This window comes from Mytilus californianus, unplaced genomic scaffold (genome assembly GCF_021869535.1).
Source record: "Mytilus californianus isolate M0D057914Y unplaced genomic scaffold, xbMytCali1.0.p SCAF_14, whole genome shotgun sequence".
NCBI lineage: Eukaryota > Metazoa > Mollusca > Bivalvia > Mytilida > Mytilidae > Mytilus > Mytilus californianus.
The window spans coordinates 21324018-21341382 of NW_026262626.1; the positions used below are offsets into that span (position 1 = coordinate 21324018).

At 32.2% G+C, this 17365-nt stretch overlaps 4 protein-coding genes across 7 annotated transcripts in view; 2 read left to right on the forward strand and 2 right to left on the reverse strand.

The window, feature by feature from the left end:
• Positions 1 to 17365, forward strand: part of LOC127724368 (fibrinogen-like protein A) — a 432225-nt gene that overhangs the window by 280799 nt on the left and 134061 nt on the right. The gene's annotated exons all lie outside the window — the stretch shown is intronic.
• The window catches only part of LOC127724364 (feline leukemia virus subgroup C receptor-related protein 2-like), a 227425-nt gene that overhangs the window by 107012 nt on the left and 103048 nt on the right, over positions 1 to 17365 (reverse strand). The window lies entirely within an intron of this gene.
• LOC127724370 (fibrinogen-like protein A) overlaps positions 1 to 17365 on the forward strand; it is a 162584-nt gene that overhangs the window by 70756 nt on the left and 74463 nt on the right. The gene's annotated exons all lie outside the window — the stretch shown is intronic.
• Positions 5194 to 16739, reverse strand: LOC127724372 (uncharacterized). Its single transcript, XM_052231326.1, has 4 exons — positions 16555 to 16739; positions 14842 to 14977; positions 9952 to 10239; positions 5194 to 5657 (listed from the first exon to the last, which is right to left on the reverse strand). The coding sequence occupies exons 1-4, from the start codon at positions 16683 to 16685 to the stop codon at positions 5484 to 5486; spliced, it is 729 nt and encodes a 242-aa protein (XP_052087286.1). The 5' UTR covers positions 16686 to 16739; the 3' UTR covers positions 5194 to 5483.

Sequence of the window (17365 nt, forward strand, 5' to 3'; positions counted from 1 at the left end):
CAATGAGGGTCGGTTGAAAACAAAACTTTACGACAAAAGAGATGATTTCAGCTTCCAAATTGTGAACTTTCCATTTCTATGTAGCAACATTCCAGCAGCACCTGCATACGGAGTATATATCTCCCAACTGATACGATATTCCCGGGCTTGTGTTTCCTATCATGATTTCCTAGATAGAGGATTGCTGCTCACAAGGAAGCTTTTAAACCAAGAGTTCCAAATGGTGAAGTTGAAATCATCCCTTCGTAAATTTTACGGACGCCATCACGAGTTGGTTGACCGTTATGGAATAACCATTTCACAGATGATATCGGATATGTTCCTTATGTCGTAACTACAATACCCTTCCCTTTTCACGAATGTGACTTACCGAATTAAGACTATTTACCGGATTTGTAATAACATAAGCAACACGACCTGAGATCACCCCCAGTTTTTGGTGGGGTTCGTGTTGCTTAGTCTTAAGTTTTCTATGTTGTGTCATCTGTACTATTATTTGTCTGTTTGTCTTTTTATTTTTGGCCATGGCGTTGTCAGTTTGTTTTCGTTCTATGAGTTTGACTGTCCCTCTGGTATCTTTCGTCCCTCTTTTACATGTAAGCCAAATTTTTTTTTAATGATTTTTTTTAGTTTCTTCAAATGTTGTGCTGTTAAACCAGTCCCTGATTAAGGGGACACTCACAAACATGTTTAACCACGCCACATTCTTTATGTGCCTGTCCTACATCAGGAGCCTGCAGTTCAATAATGGTGTTGGCTCATGTCTGTTGTATTTGTTTTTCGTAAATTGTTTGGTTTTAAATTTGGGCTGTTGGTTTTCTTAATTGAATTCTTTCATATTTTTCATGCCAGGGCCTTTTATAGCAGACCATATGGTAAGGGTTTTTTTCTAATTGTATAAGTCCGTATGGTAGCCCATAATTTTGTACATCAATTTCAATTACATTTCGGTGGATATTTGTCTCATTTGGCAAACATACCACATCTCCACACTTTTATCTACACAACAAATCATTCCAAACACCACATTTAATTGACACAATGCATATACTAGAAGTACATGAGAAAAAGATCTTACCATGAAAAAAAAGGACCAATGAATCATAAAACAAGAGGCTCTCAAGAGCCTGAATCGCTCACCTGTTATTTTTTTGCTTAAATCTTTCATCAATGATTATATTTGGTTTTCAATATATATTAATGAGTGGCTTAAAAATGCCATTTAAATGTTCATTGTATCTGTCATATTTTCTTCGAAAGCAAAACAATGCATTTTACCCATATGTTCCATTTTAGCCATAGTGTCTATGTTTCTTGACGTAAAAGGAAATAAAATATAAGAGTTATACTAGATTCATTTAAACAGATTTTTAAAGTAACAAAACATAAACAAATAGTGTAAAATTGTCCTTAAAGGGCAATTATTCCTTAAGGGGTCAATTGACAATTTTGGTCATATCAACTTTTTTGTAGATCTTACTTTTCTGAACATTATTGCTGTTTACAGTTTATATCTATCTATAATATTCAAGATAATTACAAAAAACTGCAAAATTTCCTTAAAACTACCAATTTAGTGGCAGCAACCCAACAATAGGTTGTTAGATTCGTTTGAAAATTTCAGGGCTAATAGATCTTAATCAATTGAACAATTTTACCCTCTCTCAGATTTGCTCTTAATGCTTTAGTTTCTGAGATATAAGCCAAAAACTGCATTTGACCCCTATGTTCTATATTTAGCCATGGCGGCCATGTTTGTTGATGGATCATAACTTTGGATACAATTTATAAACAAGAGACCCTAAGGAACATTTAGTTAAAGTTTGAAGGTATTTGGCCCAGCAGTTTCAGAGGAAAATATTTTTGAAATAGTTTACGACAGACGACGACGACAGACGATGGACGACAACGGATGCCAAGTGATGGCATGAGCTCACATCCCTTTGGGCCCCAGTGAGCTAAAAAGCAGACATTTACACCCAAATAGACCTAATACTTACAGTATCTGAGAAACATACTAAATTATACTATACAATAGGTTTTTTTTTTCTCATTGTTGAAGGGTGAACAGTGACCTATAATTACTTCTAAATACGTCATTTTAATTCTATATTATTTCTATAAAACTCAAAAAATTAAATAGACCAATGAATCATAAAAAGCAGGTCAAAGTCAAAAGAATCCTTGCAGTCAAACCTGTACATATTATCAAAATTAAAGACACAAAATATAGTATCTCATAAAAGGACTTGACCACCAAAAGCTAATCTTTTATCCATGACACGAGGTAGAGGCAGTTGTTATATGAACCCTGCCTGTTGAACACAAATACCTTGCATGGTCCCATATACCAAATAAAGTTATCCTTAAAGCAACAAAGGATGCCCCACTTCAGTGGTTTTTGCACATCATATTTATTATGTTTTGTTTGTTTTGTTTGTACATACATGCATATTCAGATTAGACCGTTGGTTTTCCCGTTTGAATGGTTTTACACTAGTAATTTTTAGGGCCCTTTATAGCTTGCTGTTCAGTGTGAGCCTAGGCTCTGTGTTGAAGACCATACCTTGACCTATAATGGTTTATTTTTATAAATTGCGACTTGGATGGAGTTGTCTCATTGGCACTCATACCATATCTTCTTATATCTATATTTGGCTGTTAGTTTTTTAAATTTGAATAGTTTTACATTTTTTCTGTCAAAGCATGCTATGCAGTATGGGTTTCATTCATTGTTGAAAGTCAAACAGAGACCTAAAGTTCCTAAAATCTATGTCATTTGGTCTGCAGTGGATAGTTGTCTCACTGGAAATCATACTGGATCCCACTATTTCATATAGAGATATCATAATCAAAATTACTACTATTTAATTACAATTAGTATAATTGGAAGGAAGTTTACACAAAATACATTATTTTCAGATAATAATTTAGGTTTGGAGTGTAAACATACTGTAAATTCAGAAATTATTGCAAGCATCTATTATTGCGATTTTGTCATTTTAGGCTAACATGCAATTCTAATTTTTGCGATATTGAGAAAAATCCTGTTTAATCGATATACAAAGTTTCAAAATGTGAGTTTAAATTATTGCGATTATAACCCTGTTGCATTTTTTGCAATAATAAAAACAATAATTTCGGAATTTACAGCAATACAAAATACAATGTAAGAATTGAAGAAATTTACAAATATCATTAAGAGTTATTTACAGTAATACAAATATCACAATGGAAAACAATATCATACCTATTTCAGGGATTTTCTAAAATAAGGACAGTTAGATTTAAGAGGTTTGGTATATTACGTATATATCTATCCATTATGGACATTTGAGGAGGTCAATATGTTAATATGGTCCTGTTCATATCATTTTTACTGACGACTAAATCGCAGGTCCAATGTTGTAACATGTATTCTTCCAACAGGTCTATATAACTTTTTTTATATATCACATACTGTGGATTCATTTATATTTATGGATACCAATTTTGGTGGGTCGCAGAAAACTTGTCTTTTCGTGAATATGTTATTTCATGGTTTTGCCAAAGTCTGGATACAACCTGAAAGAAAATTTTTGATTCATTGAGAATTTGAATTCGTGGTTTACCTGTACCCACAAAAACTACAAAAATTGGTATCCAACGAATAATAATGAGTCCACAGTATGTAGTTAGTGTTAGTTTTAAATGATAATGACTCAATGTAACTACTTTAGGGAGTTGATATTGACTTGATGTTACTATCTTTAGTAACATGGAGTCAATATAATTTTCAGAAATAGTAAAGTTGAGACAATAGGTCAAAATAGTGAATAAATACAAAATATATTTGGGGAAACAGGTGACCAAATAGAACAATGAAAAACGAAAATGAGGGAAGAATGTATCCATCAGGGATGGGGTAATTGAAAATGTAATGGTAATTAAGTGTAATGCATTACAATTTTCTATGTAATTGAATGTAATGTGTAATTGAGCATTTTTTAATTACATGTAATGGTAATTTAATTAATTACACTGAAAAAAGCATGTAATGCTAAATTACTTTTGAATTACATTTCAATTACATGTACTTTTATGGTGTTAATGATAGAGATTGTGTTAATATAAATATTATTTATTTGACATACAGAAATGTTTGCTAAATAGTCTTATAACTTAAAAAAATGTGAGAATCATATATTGGTGTTGTTCAGTTTTTAAGAAAGATCTTTATCTAAATATATTGATAACATATATATATATATATATATACCATCAATACATGTATGTATGGTTTAACAAATGTGTAAATCTTTCTTAGACAGTTCATTTAGAATTTTAAATCACTGCACACAGTCATTTTGTCAAATTAGTATACACAAAGGGATTATAGAAATAAAAATTATCAGCTGTAAAAACAAATGGCAATTAATCAGACTAAATGTGTAATAAAACAGCCTAGGGACAATGCCACTATTACATGTATGTTATCTAATTAGCAAAATATTGCTAATATTGACATAATACATTCATTCATTCTCATTTTTTGTACTAAAAATTATTTTCAATATTGTGACAAGCATACTTTTGAATACTTCTAAAGTAAAAAAACATGGATTTTTTAAAAATTTATTTATCTATATTATGTTTAATTAAATGGCTTCATTTCTGGGTTGTCAAAATACCCCTTAATGTATTGGCAAGTTACTCATTGTTAATAGGAAAACATTCCCTCTTCTATCAACACATCTTATGATCAAGCAATACCTGTCACATCAGCTCCTGTCGAAACAAAGTGTTCAGACCAGAGAGATGCAGACTAAATGACAAAACATTAAAAATCCTAATGATGATCAAATGCAATGCTAAAACTATGTTGTAAGCTTACATGAATATTTTACACATGCTATATATATACATGATATATATATTGTTTATGAAAGTTATGATGAAATGTAATGTGTAATTTAATTAATTACTTTAGTAAACTAATTGTAATTTAATTAATTACATTTCAAAAACTGTGTAATGTGTAATAAGTGTAATTGAACATTTTTGCAATGTAATGTGTAATTTAATTAATTACATTCCAATGTAATTGACCCCAAGTCTGGTATCCATTGGACACAGATGCCTCCTTGTGAAAATGTACCGCAAATTCGGCAATTTTTCAATTTACAAAGAGACATAACTGAAGAACCGTGGAGGTGATAACTTGATCTGTGTTTGGTGGTAATAAGCATTGTGTTTAAGTTTAATTACATTTGTTTGAGGCAAACTAAAGTTATGGGACTTATTCTGGGACATACAGACAGACGTACAGACAGATGTACAGATAGACAAGGTTAAACTTAATGCCCCCTCAACCACAAACCATAAAGGAGTCAGAGAAAAAATATCAAATTCCCAACAGCTTATGCTAACAAAATTTATAAACCTTTCATAAACTGTCTTAATATATATTTTTCATTATTGTTATGTACATTTCAAAAACCTAATTACTTTTTATTATTCAACCTTACAAAAGATTCGAGCAGGATATCTCGATCTTCTTTCTTCAGCAAATTTCTAGGTTTTGAATAATATATATAGCTTTTATGTCTTATATTCCCATCTTTGCTTCTCAGTTCTGCTAAATGTTTACCATGCAACTCCAGTAAAGTGAAGGTGACCTACAAAAGAAATAAGTGGCTGTTACATCTAACATTTAATAATTAAATAATTAGACTAATCTAATGAAACAAGAGTGGACACACTGAAATGTCTCGCCTGTTTTAGTGTTCATAATTGAATTTATGTTGAAAGTAAAAAAAATAAGTTTATATAAGCTTTACATTAAATAAACATTTTAATGATGAATGAACATGAAGTCAAGGTGAGATAAACCCTATCAGACAAACATGTAGGCCGTACAATCATTCCATACACCAAATTTATTTAACATATATTGCCTAAAGTATCTTAGAAACAAACCTCATTGAGGAAACTGAACTTTGACCAATGAACCATGAAAATAAGCTCAAGGTCAGATGAAACCTGTCAGACAGACGTGCACACCTTACAATCATTCCATACACCACATATAGTTGACCTATAACTTATAGTATCTGATAAGAGGACCAAACAAGAGCGACTTAACATTGACCAATGAACCATGAAAATGAGGTTAAGGACAAATGACACCTGCCAGACAGACATGTACACCTTACAATCATTCCATACACCAAATATAGTTGACCTATTGCTTATAGTATTAGAAAAACAGACCAAAACACAAAAACTTAACATTGACCAATGAACCATGAAAATGAGGTCAAGGACAAATGACACCTGCCAGTCAGACATGTACACCTTACAATCATTCCATACACCAAATATAGTTGACCTATTGCTTATAGTATTAGAAAAACAGACCAAAACACAAAAACTTAACATTGACCAATGAACCATGAAAATAGGTCAAGGACAAATGACACCTGCCAGACAGACATGTACACCTTACAATCATTCCATACACCAAATATAGTTGACCAATGGCTTATAGTATTAGAAAAACAGACCAAAACACAAAAACTTAACACTGACCAATGAACCGTGAAAATGAGGTCAAGGTCAGATGAAACCTGCCAGACTGACATGTATCCCTTATAATCATTCCATACACCACATATAGCTGACCTACTGCTTGTAGTATCTGAGAAACGGACCTAATCACGTAACTTTAACCTTGATCACTGATCCATGAAATGAGGCTGGGGTCAGGTGAACCCTGTTTGATGGAGATGTAGACGTTGCAAGGAACCCATATACCAAATATAGTTATCCTATTACTCATAATAAGTGAGAAATTTACAAATTTATTTAACATATATTGCTTAAAGTATCTTAGAAACAAACCTCATTGAGGAAACTGAACTTTGACCAATGAACCATGAAAATAAGCTCAAGGTCAGATGAAACCTGTCAGACAGACATGCACACCTTACAATCATTCCATACACCACATATAGTTGACCTATAACTTATAGTATCTGAGAAGAGGACCAAACAAGAGCGACTTAACATTGACCAATGAACCATGAAAATGAGGTCAAGGACAAATGACACCTGCCAGACAGACATGTACACCTTACAATCATTCCATACACCAAATATAGTTGACCTATTGCTTATAGTATTAGAAAAACAGACCAAAACACAAAAACTTAACATTGACCAATGAACCATGAAAATGAGGTCAAGGACAAATGACACCTGCCAGTCAGACATGTACACCTTACAATCATTCCATACACCAAATATAGTTGACCTATTGCTTATAGTATTAGAAAAACAGACCAAAACACAAAAACTTAACATTGACCAATGAACCATGAAAATAGGTCAAGGACAAATGACACCTGCCAGACAGACATGTACACCTTACAATCATTCCATACACCAAATATAGTTGACCAATGGCTTATAGTATTAGAAAAACAGACCAAAACACAAAAACTTAACATTGACCAATGAACCGTGAAAATGAGGTCAAGGTCAGATGAAACCTGCCAGACTGACATGTATCCCTTATAATCATTCCATACACCACATATAGCTGACCTACTGCTTGTAGTATCTGAGAAACGGACCTAATCACGTAACTTTAACCTTGATCACTGATCCATGAAATGAGGCTGGGGTCAGGTGAACCCTGTTTGATGGACATGTAGACGTTGCAAGGAACCCATATACCAAATATAGTTATCCTATTACTCATAATAAGTGAGAAATTTACATAACAAAAAAACTAAACTTTTTTTTCAAGCAGTCGCTGAACCATGAAAATAAGGTCAAGGACATTGGACATATGACAGACGGAAAGTTCGTAACATAAGGTATCTGCATACAAAGTATGAAGCATCCAGGTCTTCTACCTTCTGAAATATAAAGCTTTATACAAATAGCTTACGCCGCCGTCGCCGCCACCGCCGCCGCCACCGCCGCATAGTAATACCTCTGTCTCACTTTCTGTGACTTTCGTCGCAGACGAGACAAAAATTATTAAGCATACACCTATCTAAGTATTGTCTCATAATCTCATTGGCTGTCATTGACAATGATTGATGAAACTGTGTTCTATTTTCTGCTATACAAAAGTCCATTTTTAAGTAAATCATGATAAAAAAATAAAAATATTCCTTTCAAATTGCAATATGATCATACATGTATGATCATGATGATTTGATAAAGTTTTTGATAATTTAATGTTAACTGCAAAAACAACTGTCCATCTTTTAATTAAATTAAATCTCAAAATGATAAAGATTCTATCCAAATCTCTTATATCTCTGTGAAGGTTTGACAAAGTTGTTTTAAGTTATCAAAATCTGAAAATCCTAGCAATAGCACATGTACCTGTCGGTAAAGACTGTGCATTTATTTTTCGGTTGACTTAAAAAAATATCCTGCAGACATACAAACATATTGTGTGTAACTGTAATGATATTATACAAATGTTTAGATTCAAATGGCAACACTTTAACATCTTAAAATTACAAATGTTTCAAAGTGTGAATATGACTTTGAGGGTGGTGCTTAATAATTCTGATTGAAATTAAATATTCCAATTCTAATTAATCTGCCTTATAAATATCCAGGAATATCACCGTCTGTGATTTCTTCTAACTGACTTTAACACAAACATAAACATAATGGAAAAGTTTAAAAGTCAATGGACCATGACTGACGGAACATGTATAGCAAACATGACATTCTCTCGCTTTCACAACTTCATCAAGGCCACACAAAACTACTGTAAATTCAGAAATTATTGCGTGCATTTATTATTGCGATTTTTCAAAAATTGACAAGAATGCGAGTTTAATTATTGCGATTTCAGAAAAATCTACATACAGATCTATGTTTTAGTTATCAAAATGCGAGTTCATATTATTGTGATACTCATCTAGTCGCATTATTCGCATTAATAAAAACCTTGCAATAATTTCTGAATTTACAGTAATCCATTTGCAAAATACAAGGTTTGTCAAATGACTGCAAATTCTGATTTCATTACATTTATAAGGGTTACTTTTAAAGTAATAAAGGGGAATTAGACTCCTGACTTGTAAAAGTAAAAGTCTCAAAATCAAATTGTATCTATTTAATCATTAGCAACATATCAAAATTTGAAAAGCATTGGTAGAACAGCTCACAGCTTATTGTATGGAACAACTTTAAAAATATGTCAATTTCCAATTAATCAAGGACAATAACTCCTGTACTACAAATGTTAAAATGAAAACAATCTCAAAATAGTAAAATATGGAGATCATTGGAAAAACAGTTAACTAGTTAGTGCATGGTAATGACCTATGTATACAGGGCAATTTTCTTATCAATCAAGAACCATAACTTCTGAATGGCAGACATGGCAGAAGTGAATATCCATGCTGTGTAATAAGTTTTTTTTATTGAAATCAAAAATGTAACTTGATTTAATGTGACATTCCCCAGAGTTTTACTGCTGCAATATCGCTTCCAAGACCTTATATTTGTGTGCAAGTGTCCTAATACCAGGATTTATTTTATCGGGTCAACATGGTCAATAAAATTCATTTCGGGTGAGGCAAAGCCAAACCTGATATGAATTTTATTGACCCAATAAATTCCCTATTAGGACAATTGCACACTGTAACAAATTTATCCTGATTTTGTTATATTACAAATTATTATATTCAAATTTAATTATTAGGACCAAATATATTTAGATACTTAATCTAAAACTGTTAAAAAAGAAAAATATTAGGACATTATAGCAACTCAAAAATATTTTTTTTATTAGGTCAATAGTATAAGGGAGATAATTACAATTGACGTAATAAAAATTGTACTTAAATTTATTAGGACAATAACAGCTAATCAAATTGCGAAAAATTACTCCAAATCAGGATAAAACATTAAATTTCATTGGTCAAATATTACCTCAGTTCCAATAACAATCATCCCAGGAATATACCTCATGCCTCGCTCTTTGTCAAGAGTTTGTCGATATAAAGACTGATGTAGTAATAGCTCTCCCCCATGCTGTCCAAGAACTTTTTGCCCAACTCTTTTAAGAATAGCTGGTTTTTCATGAACCGATTGTTCACTGTCGTCTGCTTCTTTCAGCTCAGATGAATCAGATGATGTATTCCTGTGAGTTCTAGTTGTTCGTTCTTCGTCATTGTTTTCGTCATCATCATCATTTGTAAAAACACCTAAATTTTTCAGCTGAAACATCATGTTCATGTAGAACAAAAAATTTAATTTAATTTAACAGACATCATAACAACAGTGCCTAGAAATGTTTGGTTACAATAATAAATACACTAAATGTACATTATTATGAGCATATAATGTATATATATGACTAAATAAAGTTACACTTTAAAAATAGGGTAAAATATAAAATGCACTAATATAGCAAATGTGGAACTATTCCTGCTATTCAACATGTCTGTGAGCTCTCATCACCTCACCATGGGCAGTGTTTTTATAGCACAACATTAATTATAACAGCAAAAATTGGTCAGCCACACAGAGCAGGACAGGATATGGTAGGTAGTGCATGGTATTCAGGACTACAGTTAAGCTGGGGTCATACATTCCCGATTTTTACTGTCGTCCTAGACAGAGGACTATTCCCTATTAAAATTTGTCAAAAGTCTGATCAAGATCCCTTGAATCGTTGCTGGAAAATCAAAATTTAGTTAAAATTTGTAAAAACATTTACTGAATCACGACAACAATCAGATATTGTTCAGGAAGCGACCAAATTCAGCCGTTTCCAACCGAATTTGTCCGATTATCCCGTTCTCAATCCGATTCTAATCCTATTTGTATCTTTCGCATGGTACAAAATGACCGAATCTGTCCCGACAGCATCCCGATTCTCCAGAATGTGATCCGACAGAGATCAGACAGTAACCAGACAGTGAACCAACCCTGACGGAAGATATCCGTTAGAAAACTGTCGCAATATTCAGGATCATCAGGTACTGTCTGAACACAATCCTATCACAGTCTGCTGTTTCGCACTGCACACGGCTTTGTCTGAACTCAGTCGTATTGCGGTCTGTAATTGTCGGGACTCTGACGTGGGTTTCATTGCCGAATTTCGAATTAATAACGGGACTGTTCCGAAACGGTTTCAGCAAAGGCGGTTCGCATTTGGCAAGATCTGGATGCAATCTGGACTCAATCGGCAAAAAAACAGCAATGAAAAATTTCTCCAGATCATGCACGTTCCAGAGGACAATGTCCAGAAAACACAGAACATTGTTACGATTTTAATCCAATACATCAGAAACTGTCACGACATAGTCACGATTGTAATCCGACTAGATAAAATCGGCTGAGTTTCCCCAGAATGTTACGCGACGCACCTTATTGTCTGGTGTGCTTGGCCATTCTTTCCAGACCATTCCCAATCCGTAGGAATCTGTTACAAACGTATACGACTTCGTTGGGACAATGTTAGGACATTCCAGATCAATGACGATCGTAATCTGACTTTTTAACTTTTCGTGTCTTAACGCTGTCTGATCTCAAACAGGAGCTATAATCGGCACTGTGTGAACGCCGCATAACACACAAATAACATGGATGTTCTCAAACATAAAACGTTCATGCAGTCTTTAGCAACAAAAAGTGTTTTGGTAACAGTCATGACCTTTCAAAACCCTCAACACATACATACATGTACGCTTTTATCAAAAATACATAAAGCCTTAGCTTTCTCAGTGATACATGATTGACAAGAAACCAATTTCAAGGTCATACAAATAATTCAAAGTAGACTCCTTAGTCAAAAGCCAAGCATGCTCGGAGGTTTTTAAGTAGGCTTTTCTCAGCAGTTTATGTGACAATAATTATCATGATCCATTAAGATGTCAATCAAATCTATAGCACTTCTATAACAAGGAAAGTAAAGCATAATAGAGGAAGCTCAATTAACACCTGTGTAAACATCTGGTCTATTCAAATACAACTTGCATGACTTTACAAAACTATAAAATAGATAAGAAATTCTTCAATAGTACTGTGTAATGCTTGGAAAGAAATATCAAGTCTCCACAAAAAGTAAATGTTTTTAAATCATTTTCTTATTAATAATCATTCTTTTTTAATACAAAAGAAATACTCAAATTTTATATTTAAATAATATAAATATAACTTAAATTTATAACATATAAAATGATACAATAAAGTCATCAAAGACACAAACTATGGTAATTGATTTATAATCATTTGTTAAACTTTATATACAATAGCAAACTTAGTTCTTTAATAGAAAATGGCTACTTTAAGAAATGTTTCAATTCGTAATTGGAAGGCTAGGTTGAAAGACTTTTCACAATAAAATAGTTATTATAAATTGATTTTAGTTCAGCAATCCTCTATATCTTTCTCTTGAATAACTTTTCTGATTTTGTTTTTCTGATCATTATCGGATTCAAGGGACCAAAAACTTTATAACAAAATTTTATACTCTGTACTGTAATCCCTTTTATCTATGCAATACAACTTCTTTTCTCAGATATTTTATATATGATATCAACAGGAAAGTATTGAGATATTTTATAATATATATTAAAACTACAGTTAAAAATTCTTGTAATAATCCGTTTCAAGTTAGGAATATGGCAATTTAGAAGTTTTAGTGTTTGAGGAGAACAGGCAATTTTCTTGAATAATTTGCAGACGTGACTCATATATGCTAGGTCCCTCACTTACAAATATTTAAAGATGTATAGTAATAGTTCAATTGGTATGCTTAAAAGCATTTTTGATTCAGCATACTACTGTCATGACTGTAGGAACATGACAATAGGGAGTCATGACTATACCACTTTAGTTTAGGGGTTAAATTAAAATGTATCTACCATATATCTATCATATAACCTAATATCTTCAGTGTCTATCTTATTTTTTGATAACTGTTTCCCTCTATTAAAATTGGAATCAATTATTATTGTTGAAGATGTTTTCAATCTAAAAGCATACAGCATTTTAATATTAATAAAATATTTCACATGGAGCTAAAAAGAGGATGCTCTATGATAATTATCCCTACTGAAACTGTAAAATGGGTTTTTCCCGCAAACTATAATTCATCATGCTGTGATACATTAAAACCTTTGATAGTAATGTTTTGCCTCTTCACAGATTGTATACAGTATTACTGGACATGATGCAGACAGACTTTTATCAATATTTACTTTTAAAATTGTGTGATCATATTTCTAATACTATTAAACAACACAAAACAAGCAAAAAGTAATTGTTTCAATGCCAAACAACTGCCACAATGTACTATACTAATGAACATAATTATGCCTAAAATGCTAACTAATTTTGTTTTATGTTGGTTTTTTATAATTATACTCATGAAGCTAAAAATTTTTTTAGCTAATTTCAATCTTATAGAAAAAAAATTCAGTATATATATTTATATATTTAGCATCTGTTTTATATTGATAGTGTGTACTGATAAAGGCCTATATTAAAAGACTTTCTACATACAGGTGTTAACTGAGCTTCCTCTACATTGCTTTACTTTCCTTTTGATAGAGGTTGTTTAGATATATCAAAAAATCATTCAAGAACTAAAATCCATTTATTATTAAATTGTGAAAATTCTTTCAAGGTATAATACCACCAATACATAGTACATCCAGTTTCATGGAAAAAAGGGTTGAATTTTTTTTTAATATATTCCCTTTAATTTGACAGTTGTTTGAAATTAACCCTGCATTTCATTGCAGAAAAGTTTTTTTTAGGGGTTGTAAACATGTATCTTTGGTGTTTCAAAGCAATATATTTTTTTTTATTTGGTTTTCCTATTAAATATTTTGGAAATTTAAGGTGACATGGCTACTAAAGCTTGTAAACTGTTTGATATAAATTATAAGAAAAATGTCCCTTAAATACTGAAATTCAGCTCGAAAAAGTTTGTACGGGTTATGACCTGAGATTTCATTCTTCAATGCAGGTCATGACCGGCATTTTCATTGCCATATGTTGACAGGTATGAATGAATATTACTTCTTCCAAGTAAATAAAAATTACTTGTACAAGTAGTACCCCTGACTGTCTGTAATGGAAATAACAATATTATAATATAATATATTTTTTTTTCCCAATCTATCATGGTTCATTTTCAGTAGGCAGGTGCAAAAGAAACTTAAGGTGGCTTGGGTGTCTTCCTCCATCTTGGATTTTGAAGTAGTTGGTCTAGATCTTGAATGAAATGTGCAAATTTTGAGAGAAGTATGTAATTCATGTGTAAGACTTTTGATATAAATATAGAAAATTATGTGTTTTATCATATTAACGGCTGTAATTTCTAAAACAAAAACATATTTGTGTTTGATTCATTATTTTTTACTTTTGCCAAATAAGGGGAGATAACTAAGATAGTAGGGGGGATAACTCAGATAAAGTAATTTTTTTTTTGAAAGTGTTGTGAATTTAATTATTTTAATTTGTAGCAAGAAAACAAGTTCGGTGACCCCATTTTTTCTTTTCTTATCTTTAAGCATGTTATAAGAGCTATCTTCTCACATTTTATCTTAAAATTCTATCAGGTAGTTTTCTTTTTATCACACAAAATTGAATTTTCCATGCATAATCTATACAAAATCTCACAACTTTGCATAACCTGTAGCGTGAAAAAAGTCCAGTGACCCATACTTTTAATTATATTTTTGAACAAAGCATGATAAAAACTTAATTTTGACAAAGTATTAAAAAATTCTATGGATATTAATTAAGACGCCCCAGCCACCTTAATCTACATAAGTTGCAGTGTTATCATGGTTATTCTGTTACCTCTGCAATGGACACAACAGATGAAGTTTCTGGAAACTGACTATGCAGATGATCCTTTGTCATAATTACAACATCAGGTGTTGATGTAACATCAACCTGATGAATATTCATTATCGATCTCCATGCTGATCCTGGTCTGAAAAACATAAAAATTTAATGTCATTTTACTTGTTTATCAATCAAAAGATACGTTTATTTCACATCTGTCTGACCAGTGGATAGAGCTTTCACCGGCTGTGCCTGTTGCTCAACCCTGTTCATATCCTGATCAGCCTGCTGAAAAAATATGTTTAAAATCAATTTAAAATCTATCTGACACTGTTCTGCAATATATATATTGTTTTACTTGCCATGCGTGCTCTGAAATAGAAAGATATCAAGCATTCAAGCAGGCTAAAACTGAACACTTTAAACTATTTCATGATGGTATGTTTCTTAACCCTTAAGAGAGGGCTGATTGTGCTTGATTTTCAAATGATGAAGACACAATCTTTCAATCAGTTTAATTGAGGTCTGGAGCTGGCATGTCAGTAACTGTTAGTAGTCCTTTGTTAATTTATGTATCATTGTCATTTTGCTTAAATTTCTTTTGTTACCTATTCTGACATCAGACTTCTTTTAAACTGAGTTTTACTATGCGTATTGCGGTGTGTTTGGTTTTTTAGAGTTGAAATCTCACTAAACATGTTTAACCCCACTTCATTTTTGTGCCTCAGTGTCCTAAATCAGGAGCCTCTGGCCATTGTTACTGTAAATTCAGAAATTATTGCGAGGTTTTTATTAATGCGAAAAATGCGACTTGGTGAGTATCGCAATAATAAGAACTCGCATTCTGATAACTGAAACATAGATCGGTAAGTAGATTTTTTTCGAAATCGCAATAATTAGACTCGCATGTTTGCCCATGCTTGAAAAATCGCAATAATAAATGCACGCAATAATTTCTGAATTTACAGTAGTCTTGTATAATTTTAGTTCATTTATATGTTTTGGAGTTTAGTATGACATACATTTTCACTGAACAAGTACACATTTTTGTTTAGGGGCCAGCTGAAGCCGGCCTCCAGGTGCAGGATTTTCTCATTGTGTTGAAGACCCATTGGTGGCCTTCGACTGTTTTCTGCTCTTTGGTCGGGTTGTTGTCTCTGTGAAACATTCCCATTTCCATTCTCAATTTTATTATCTTCTACTTTTCTGCTCAGCACTTTATATCTAGAACTAAGAGAAAGAACACGGTGGATCAGAGTGAGAGTATTATTCCTAGGTAGGGTTACTTTGTTTACTTGTATAGATTACTACCTGGTGAACTAGCACATTTAAAATTTGGTCTAGCAGCAGGAATAATTATCATATTGCAAAAACATATTCTTGTCCTAAAATACATGTTATAGTTGCAACTGGACAAAAAGTGCTGGACATTAAACCAATCATTCCATCTATCTCTCTTCAACCTTAGGCCATCACAAAAAATTCCTATATTTATTAAGTAAAAAATTGTTGCTGACAGTCAAATTTAGTTTTAATCTCATGCCATATTTGGTGACAACTCCTAACAAATAAACATGATCACCTGATCATTTAAGTGTTAAAATAATAGCCAAAAATCAGGATTTTTTTCTTCAAATTTTTAACAAATCAGGAAAGCTTGGATGAGAATCTAGTCCTTTTTAATTAAAAATATTTGGCCCTACATGTATAAGTACTAAGACTTACACAGGAAGAAGACAACACATCTTCGTGAAAGCTTTGAATATGTCTGCAAAAATATCCTTTGATACAGGTGGTATGCTTTGCTTCCCATATTTGTGGATCATTTTCAGGTATGAAGACTGGTATTTCATCATTATTATTGTACTGTTGATGAAATCATCTACAACGGTTGACACTTCAGTTAAAGGATCACTACAACAGCCAAAAAAAAAAATCATATTTCAAAAGAACAAAAAATCTTTAACATGTTTATGCACATCTTTTATCAATTCTGATTATTATTCATCATGTTGATAATGAACCAATCTATAAATATAGCTGTATATTAAAGTCAGGGGTAATACTTATTCATCGATCAAATTTATTTGTTCAGTGTATGTTCATTTGTTCTTGTTAATATGCCATTTGATCATCATGATCATGTTGATTGGGTTAAGCCATTTCAATTGATATTTTATAGTGTGTTTTCCTATGGTGATGTTACACTATTTTTTCAGGTTGGGTGAAGGTTGGCACCAATTGAAACTTTTAAACCAACTGCATTTGTTTGCACCTGTCCTAAGTCAGGAACCTGATGTTCAGTGGTTGATGTTTGTTGATGTGATTCATAAGTGTTTTTGTTTTTTATATAGATCAATGTAGATTAGACAGTATATTTCCCTGTTTGAATAGTAATTTTTGAAGCCCTTTATAGCTTTCTGTTTAATGTGAGCGGTGTTGAAGGCCGTACTTTGACCTGTAATGGTTTACTTTTAAAAATTGTGACCTGTATGGAGAGTTGTCTCATACCACATCTTCTTATATCTACTTGATT